Source organism: Notolepis coatsorum, assembly GCF_963971535.1.
Source record: "Notolepis coatsorum genome assembly, chromosome: 19".
Taxonomy (NCBI): domain Eukaryota; kingdom Metazoa; phylum Chordata; class Actinopteri; order Aulopiformes; family Paralepididae; genus Notolepis; species Notolepis coatsorum.
The window spans coordinates 89,270,988-89,280,987 of record NC_140183.1 but is presented as its reverse complement, the minus strand read 5'-3'; the positions used below and the strand labels follow the sequence as shown (position 1 = coordinate 89,280,987).

Sequence of the window (10,000 nt, the reverse complement as noted above, 5' to 3'; positions counted from 1 at the left end):
TATAAAGCACCAGCTGATTGGAACAAACTGCCTAGTTCACTCAGATCTCTTACTTCTTACCGGTTATTCAAGATATCTTTGTTCACTCATCTACAGACTACTTGCACCTGTTATTGATTTACTGTGTTAGGGCTTACATGTCGTTTTCAGATCAAATTATAATTTTGTATGTGTTTTATAAGGGAACATATATATATATTGGTGATCCTCTTGGGAGGAATCAGTGTGGATTGTGGGGGTGAGCTTGGGAGAGCGTCTGTCAGTGTATAAGTGCATTTGTTGTCCTGTTTTTTGTTTTGTTATGTATTGTATTGTATTGTATTGTATTGTATTGTATTGTATTGTATTGTATGTTTTGTATCCTATGTTAAGGACCCCCTCGAAAATGAGATAGCATATCTCAAGGGGTTTATCCTTCCAATAAATTTCAAATATGTTGACAAATAAGTCAGAAATATATTCACGCACAAATGCACACACACACCGAAGTGACAGAGGTGGCTGACTTTGAGACGTTGACGTGACATCAGGGGGGATGTGGGTTAGATGTCAGCTGTTTGAAGTAGGGTTTCAATCAATTTTTCACACCTTTCATGCCAGTGCCATCCATATCTATCAAGCCTACCAGATGTACAGTACCCACTCGCACGCACTACATGGTGGCCTTCAACCCTACTCCCATAGTGAGTGTTACTGTTACAGTTACAGGATACTGCTCTTATCACTACAGTGTAAAGCTACAGTGTAAAGCTACAGTATATGCTAAACTTGTGTCACCGTCATAGGAGAACACTGCATACTGTAGCTACTGTAGGAGCCAATTTAGGAATTGGTTCATTAATATGTCCTATATTCATGTTTTGATATTTTAATTTGATAATAGCTTAATAGTCTAGAGACAATGAGACAGTATGTGATAAAACATTTCTTTATTTTGATAGACCGGAAATGTCATGTGACTACTTATATCAGCTGGGTAGAAGGCAGCTCGAGTTTTGTGAATGGAACCAGCGTAGATAGTAGCGTTATAGTTTCTGACTGTGCAACGAGCGATTTGACATGTTATGTTTTTCTTTTATTTATTAAATTGTAAATTATACACGCCGTCCTGTCGTGCGCATTCCAGACTCCCGTTATTCACCTACTCTGGCTTCAATGGTGTGCGAAACTCACAGACGTTTTGGATATTACACCTACAGCTACTGTATATTAGTGATGATCAATATATCTTTGTAAATTGAATATCCATACCATGGCAGGATTACCGCAGAGACATGATGAAACCAATAAGAATGAAAGATTGATAAATGACAAGACGGCAACAAGTTCATTGTTAAACACATAATGCCTCATCTCCACTAGCCAGGATGTAGCCGTGCTCTGGCATGTCTGGCACTCAGTGAGCGTCTCCAGGTGGGACTGTTGTATCAACATGTTTTAGCTCGTGTACCACAGTTGCTGGTGTGAATTTTGAAAGGTTGTCTAGCAACCGGAGAGTTTACAAGGAGACACAAACCCAACCATACCTTGCTATGTGTGAAGCCATGGCAACTTAGCTGACGCTCCATTGTCCCACACCCACTGATTTGGTGCTCACTCTGAACGCTGATGATGTGCCAAGTGTTCAGCCTTCACCCACCACCACCCAGCCTTCACCCACCACCACCCCAACCTCCACCCAGCCTTCACCCACCACCACCCAGCCTTCACCCACCACCACCCCAACCTTCACCCAGCCTTCACCCACCACCACCCAGCCTCCACCCAGCCTTCACCCAGCCTTCACACAGCCTTCACCCAGCCTTCACCCAGCCTTCACCCACCACCACCCCAGCCTTCACCCAGCCTTCACCCAGCCTTCACCCAGCCTTCACCCACCACCACCCCAGCCTTCACCCAGCCTTCACCCAGCCTTCACCCACCACCACCCCAGCCTTCACCCACCACCACCCAGCCTTCACCCAGCCTTCACCCAGCCTTCACCCAGCCTTCACCCACCACCACCCAGCCTTCACCCACCACCACCCAGCCTTCACCCAGCCTTCACCCAGCCTTCACCCAGCCTTCACCCACCACCACCCAGCCTTCACCCAGCCTTCACCCAGCCTCCACCCAGCCTCCACCCAGCCTTCACCCACCACCACCCAGCCTCCACCCCAGCCTTCACCCACCACCACCCAGCCTTCACCCACCACCACCCAGCCTTCACCCAGCCTTCACCCACCACCACCCAGCCTTCACCCAGCCTTCACCCAGCCTTCACCCACCACCACCCAGCCTTCACCCAGCCTTCACCCACCACCACCCAGCCTTCACCCACCACCACCCAGCCTTCACCCAGCCTTCACCCAGCCTTCACCCACCACCACCCAGCCTTCACCCAGCCTTCACCCAGCCTTCACCCAGCCTCCACCCAGCCTTCACCCAGCCTTCACCCAGCCTTCACCCAGCCTTCACCCAGCCTTCACCCAACCTTCACCCAGCCTCCACCCAGCCTTCACCCACCACCACCCCAACCTCCACCCAGCCTTCACCCAGCCTTCACCCAGCCTTCACCCAGCCTTCACCCAGCCTTCACCCAGCCTTCACCCAGCCTCCACCCAGCCTTCACCCACCACCACCCCAACCTTCACCCAGCCTTCACCCACCACCACCCCAACCTTCACCCAGCCTTCACCCAGCCTTCACCCAGCCTTCACCCAACCTTCACCCAGCCTTCACCCAGCCTCCACCCAGCCTTCACCCACCACCACCCCAACCTTCACCCAGCCTTCACCCAGCCTTCACCCAGCCTTCACCCAGCCTTCACCCAGCCTTCACCCACCACCACCCAGCCTTCACCCAGCCTTCACCCAGCCTTCACCCAGCCTTCACCCAGCCTTCACCCAGCCTTCACCCACCACCACCCAGCCTTCACCCAGCCTTCACCCAGCCTTCACCCAGCCTTCACCCAGCCTTCACCCACCACCACCCAGCCTTCACCCACCACCACCCAGCCTTCACCCAGCCTTCACCCAGCCTTCACCCAGCCTCCACCCAGCCTTCACCCAGCCTTCACCCAGCCTTCACCCAGCCTTCACCCAGCCTCCACCCAGCCTCCACCCAGCCTTCACCCAGCCTTCACCCAGCCTCCACCCAGCCTTCACCCAGCCTTCACCCACCACCACCCAGCCTTCACCCAGCCTCCACCCAGCCTTCACCCAGCCTTCACCCACCACCACCCAGCCTTCACCCAGCCTCCACCCAGCCTCCACCCAGCCTCCACCCACCACCACCCCAACCTTCACCCAGCCTTCACCCAGCCTTCACCCAGCCTTCACCCAGCCTTCACCCAGCCTCCACCCAGCCTTCACCCAGCCTTCACCCACCACCACCCAGCCTTCACCCAGCCTTCACCCAGCCTTCACCCAGCCTTCACCCACCACCACCCCAGCCTTCACCCACCACCACCCCAGCCTTCACCCAGCCTTCACCCAGCCTTCACCCAGCCTTCACCCAGCCTTCACCCACCACCACCCCAGCCTTCACCCAGCCTTCACCCAGCCTTCACCCAGCCTTCACCCAGCCTTCACCCACCACCACCCAGCCTTCACCCAGCCTTCACCCAGCCTTCACCCAGCCTTCACCCAGCCTTCACCCAGCCTTCACCCAACCTTCACCCAGCCTTCACCCAGCCTCCACCCAGCCTCCACCCAGCCTTCACCCACCACCACCCAGCCTTCACCCAGCCTTCACCCACCACCACCCCAGCCTCCACCCAGCCTCCACCCAGCCTTCACCCACCACCACCCAGCCTTCACCCAGCCTTCACCCACCACCACCCCAGCCTCCACCCACCACCACCCAGCCTTCACCCAGCCTTCACCCAGCCTTCACCCAGCCTTCACCCAGCCTTCACCCAGCCTTCACCCACCACCACCCCAGCCTTCACCCAGCCTTCACCCAGCCTCCACCCAGCCTTCACCCAGCCTTCACCCAACCTTCACCCAGCCTCCACCCAGCCTCCACCCAGCCTTCACCCAGCCTTCACCCAGCCTTCACCCACCACCACCCAGCCTTCACCCAGCCTCCACCCAGCCTTCACCCAGCCTTCACCCACCACCACCCAGCCTTCACCCAGCCTTCACCCAGCCTCCACCCAGCCTTCACCCAGCCTTCACCCAGCCTTCACCCACCACCACCCAGCCTTCACCCAGCCTCCACCCAGCCTTCACCCACCACCACCCAGCCTCCACCCAGCCTCCACCCAGCCTTCACCCAGCCTTCACCCAGCCTTCACCCAGCCTTCACCCAGCCTCCACCCAGCCTTCACCCAGCCTTCACCCAGCCTTCACCCAGCCTCCACCCAGCCTTCACCCAGCCTTCACCCAGCCTTCACCCAGCCTCCACCCAGCCTTCACCCAGCCTTCACCCAGCCTTCACCCAGCCTTCACCCAGCCTTCACCCAGCCTCCACCCAGCCTTCACCCAGCCTTCACCCACCACCACCCAGCCTTCACCCAGCCTTCACCCAGCCTTCACCCACCACCACCCAGCCTTCACCCAGCCTTCACCCAGCCTTCACCCAGCCTTCACCCAGCCTTCACCCAGCCTTCACCCACCACCACCCAGCCTTCACCCAGCCTTCACCCAGCCTTCACCCACCACCACCCAGCCTCCACCCAGCCTTCACCCACCACCACCCAGCCTTCACCCAGCCTTCACCCACCACCACCCCAGCCTTCACCCAGCCTTCACCCACCACCACCCCAGCCTCCACCCACCACCACCCAGCCTTCACCCAGCCTTCACCCAGCCTTCACCCACCACCACCCCAGCCTTCACCCAGCCTTCACCCAGCCTTCACCCAGCCTTCACCCAGCCTTCACCCAGCCTTCACCCAGCCTTCACCCAGCCTTCACCCACCACCACCCAGCCTCCACCCAGCCTCCACCCAGCCTCTACCCAGCCTTCACCCACCACCACCCCAACCTTCACCCAGCCTTCACCCACCACCACCCCAGCCTCTACCCAGCCTTCACCCACCACCACCCCAACCTTCACCCAGCCTTCACCCACCACCACCCCAGCCTTCACCCAGCCTTCACCCAGCCTTCACCCAGCCTTCACCCAGCCTTCACCCAGCCTTCACCCAGCCTCCACCCAGCCTTCACCCACCACCACCCAGCCTTCACCCAGCCTTCACCCAGCCTTCACCCACCACCACCCCAACCTTCACCCAGCCTTCACCCACCACCACCCAGCCTTCACCCAGCCTTCACCCAGCCTTCACCCACCACCACCCCAACCTTCACCCAGCCTTCACCCACCACCACCCAGCCTTCACCCAGCCTCCACCCAGCCTTCACCCACCACCACCCCAGCCTTCACCCAGCCTTCACCCACCACCACCCAGCCTTCACCCAGCCTTCACCCAGCCTTCACCCAGCCTTCACCCAGCCTTCACCCACCACCACCCAGCCTTCACCCAGCCTTCACCCAGCCTTCACCCAGCCTTCACCCAGCCTTCACCCAGCCTCCACCCAGCCTTCACCCAGCCTTCACCCAGCCTTCACCCAGCCTCCACCCAGCCTTCACCCAGCCTTCACCCAGCCTTCACCCACCACCACCCAGCCTCCACCCAGCCTTCACCCAGCCTTCACCCAGCCTTCACCCAGCCTTCACCCAGCCTTCACCCAGCCTTCACCCACCACCACCCCAGCCTCTACCCAGCCTTCACCCAGCCTCCACACAGCCTTCACCCACCACCACCCCAGCCTTCACCCAGCCTTCACCCACCACCACCCCAGCCTCCACCCACCACCACCCCAACCTTCACCCAGCCTTCACCCAGCCTCCACCCAGCCTTCACCCAGCCTTCACCCACCACCACCCAGCCTTCACCCAGCCTCCACCCAACCTTCACCCAGCCTTCACCCAGCCTCCACCCAGCCTTCACCCAGCCTTCACCCACCACCACCCACCACCACCCAGCCTTCACCCAGCCTTCACCCAGCCTTCACCCAGCCTTCACCCAGCCTCCACCCAGCCTTCACCCAGCCTTCACCCAGCCTTCACCCAGCCTTCACCCAGCCTCCACCCAGCCTTCACCCAGCCTTCACCCAGCCTTCACCCAACCTTCACCCAGCCTTCACCCACCACCACCCAGCCTTCACCCACCACCACCCAGCCTTCACCCAGCCTTCACCCAGCCTTCACCCAGCCTTCACCCAGCCTCCACCCAGCCTTCACCCAGCCTTCACCCAGCCTTCACCCACCACCACCCAGCCTTCACCCACCACCACCCAGCCTTCACCCAGCCTTCACCCAGCCTTCACCCAGCCTCCACCCAGCCTTCACCCACCACCACCCAGCCTTCACCCAGCCTTCACCCAGCCTTCACCTGCTCTCATTCCACTCTGCAGTATAGTATATACAACTACCCTAGTGTTGTGCATTGTAAGTTACATGCCCGAATGTGGGATTTGTTTGCAGTGCTCCTCGCTGTTCAGTTTCAGTATGTTCTCATGCTTTATCTTCTGTGTGAGCTGTTATGCGTTAACCTCTCTTACAGCAGGGAGCACCTCTAAAAGTAGAACCATACCCTAACTGTATTGCCATTGCCATTTATTTAGCTATTACAATAAATGATTAAACCAATGACCAATAAGTAATTCCTGAGAGAACTTGCTTTATCAACAAAATAACAAAAATAACGCCAACAAATCCCAAGTGGGAATATGCCGGGGGGCAGGAACAAGCGGCAATATCTCCTTTGCAACAGAAAGCAATGCGGTTTATGGTCTTATTACTGTATGATAGTTAGGCCACCAATTGTTTCAGCAATGGTCTCATTTGTTTACTGTATTTATACCAAGGCATTACAATGAATCACACACACAGATATATAATGTGATATATTATTGATGAAAAGTCTCCCTGTAGTAGTTTTAAATGAACTAATCGGTTATGACTATTAGTTGACAAAGAATTTATTTAGTCGAGGATAGCCTTACTACTGTTGTTACTATCAGACTATGTTGCAGACACTGTTCTAATAGCAACATTAAACCAACGATATACTATTACCAACGAAACCAACGATATACTATTATACTATTACGATATACCATTGTACTATTAGTGTAACACTGTTCTCATAGCAACATACCAACTATATATACACTGAGCTCATCATATCTGGGTGTAACCTCTCTTTGTCCCTTGTTATTCCTTGTCATGTTGCATCTCTGGCCGTGTATCTCTCCCATCGATGACCTGTCGCCGGGGCTGCCCGCGCTCCATCTCTCATTGTCTCCTTCCTACCGGCCTGACATCTGTCTTTGTTATCCAACCTCATGGTGTCTTCCATCCTCACCGGCCTGCCATTCATCTTAGCCGCCGGAGTCGGGGAGAGGTGCTGTGAGGTGGAGTTCTGTGTTCTTATTAATTACAAAGCTTCTTGAGTCCCTACTGCTCTATCTTGAGTCTCTCTCACAGTCACTCTTTTTAGAATTTTTTGTCTCCATCTTGATCTTCCACTGTCCCTTGTCTGTCCGTCTGTTCGTCTTTGGTCTACTTTCTCACTGTCTCTTAGGGGCCTGGCGATATATGTCATGTTCATGTTATAGTATTTGTATTGTATTTAAAATGTCAATTTACCATGAAAAATAAGGAATATATGATCCGATATTTAGTTCATAACGCCCCACTCGCTCTGATTCTCTTGCTGTCTCTCTGTCTCTATCTATCTAATCACACTAGATAGTATCTGTTCATGTAATCACAACACTGTTGCAGTTACAGTACAGTGAAGAACAATGGTAGATTTTATACTGAGGAATGGGGATTAACAGTATTTACTTCACTATCTCTTTCTCTCTCCCACCCTCTCTCCCCCTCTCTCTCTCTCTCTCTCTCTCTCTCTCTCTCTCTCTCTCTCTCTCTCTCTCTCTCTCTCTCTCTCTCATCCTTCCTGCTCTTTATTTCCCTCCCATTCTCTCCTCTTTCTGCTCTTCCTCCCTCTTTCTCCCTCTCCCCCTCTTGCCCCCCCCCCCCCCCCCCTGTCTCTCTCTGTCTGTCAGGTGGAGTATGACGGTCTGACAGGGCATGTGGAATTCAACAGCAAAGGTCAGAGGACCAACTACACCCTGAGGATCCTGGAGAGGCGCCAGGGAGGTCAAAAAGAGGTCAGGGAGTTGGCTGGTGTCACAGCTCCATCAGGTGGGGTGGGGTGGGGGGGGGCAACGTCCAGGTCGTCTGTCACGTCTCACAGATGCGTTTAACACGCGGGTCAAACTCATTACATGATATCAATTTGGACTTCTTTTGTGGCGTTGAGACCTTTAACTTGAAAAACGAACAAACTTTCAGAGTTGAGCTTTGCTACTATCCACCACAGCAAATTACCACCCAAAAATCTAAAGAGTACTGTAACATTACATCAATCAGAGTGCTGTCAGAGTGCTGATGTCAGAGGAAGTTATGCCATTAGAATTCAACACCTATGCCTAACAAGGCAGTTGTTAAACAGGGATCGCTGGATCACTAATATCAACTAGTATCAACCACACTTTAATTTCCCTTTGACTTCGTAAGGAAGGTCATCAATGAATTAATTGACCGGATTGAATGAATCGATGTCGAAAATCTATTAAAGAATAGTGCATCGACGATTCAAAACATTTGAATGATGGCAGTTAAATGTTAAGCATCTAGTCGTGACGGTGATACGAAAGAAAAAATAACCCTTACACTCAGAAGCGCTAAGATTCAAGAATGCTCTAAAAAGAGCGGCTGGGTAGCGCAGTGGACTAAGCACTCGCCTACCACCACAGAGACTCTGGGATCTAATCCAGCTGTCAGCGGTACCTCCGGCTTGGTCAGTCGTCCCTTTCATTCATTTCGTCCCTCTCTCCCTCTCTCCCTCCCTTTCATTCATTTCACTTACACAATTGGAAGTGTTAGCGGGTGGGAAGCTGGTGGGGTATGTGTCCTGGTCGTTGTAAACTGCGACTCCTACTGGTCGGTCGGGGCGCCTGTTCAGCAGGGAGGGGATCTGGGGGAGATAGCGTGAACCTCCTCTGCACACGTCACGTTCCCCCAGTGAAACTCTTCGCTGTCAGGTGAAAAGAAGTGGCTGGCGACTCCACATGTATCGGAGGAGGCATGTAGTTCTACACCCTCCCCAGGCCGACAGTGGGGCAATGTGCGCAACGACCAGGAGGGGAATTGGCATAACGACTAAATTGGGATGGGTGAAAAATACAGAAAGCCCAAAAATAAATAGAATTTTTTTTATAAAAAAAAAAGAATGCTCTAAAAAGAGCCTGTCAAAGATTTCACTGTGCATTCATGGGAAGGGGGGGGGGGGTTAATAATTTTGAATGCACAGATGAATCGATAAAATAACCGCTGGATGAATGGATGGTTTAAACACGCGTTAGCAGCGGCTCTAGATGCCTCACTATAGAGTGGATGTAACCTAAACTCTACCTCTTCTGGAGCTGCCCAGTCTGCCACGGAGGCTTCACAGCCCACCACCTCTGCTCCCTTCCTCCAGACCTTACACACATGAAAAAGGATGGAAAGCATTTTGAAACTAAACCGGGCACATTGAAACAGATCCGTGGAGGCATACACTTTACAGTCCGTTGGTTTTTAAGGAAACGCCTCACCCCCCCCCCCCCCCCTTGTTTGCTCTCCTCTCTCTTTTCACCAGGAGTCTCACCTGACGCTGAGTCCCTTCTGCGTTGACGCTAAATCTCAGTTGATGGCAATACTCGAGTCTGCCGGAGGGTTCGGTCGCCAAATTGGTGCCCGTTAACATTTTTTACTTGGGAGAGAGTCCTGCAAACACAGGGAAGCGGGTTGGGGGAGGGGGCGGGAGTTTGGGTCATTTGCAGAGAAATCCATTTCTCTTAACCCTTTCACTACCACACTACCAAAGGGTTAACCCTTTCACTGCAACAATACAGAAGGTTAAATGTCAGGTGTAGAGAGGGGAAAAAAAACTCCATGCA

At 54.0% G+C, this 10,000-nt stretch overlaps 1 protein-coding gene across 2 annotated transcripts in view; it reads left to right on the top strand.

Annotated features, from left to right (window-relative positions):
- The window catches only part of grik5 (glutamate receptor, ionotropic, kainate 5), a gene marked incomplete at its 3' end in the record, with an annotated part of 295,760 nt that overhangs the window by 126,938 nt on the left and 158,822 nt on the right, over positions 1–10,000 (top strand). For both annotated transcript variants that reach the window (XM_084336069.1, XM_084336068.1), the window contains exon 9: positions 8,063–8,167. In XM_084336069.1, coding sequence (XP_084192195.1) covers positions 8,063–8,167 — 105 coding nt within the window. The remainder of the gene's footprint in view (positions 1–8,062; positions 8,168–10,000) is intronic.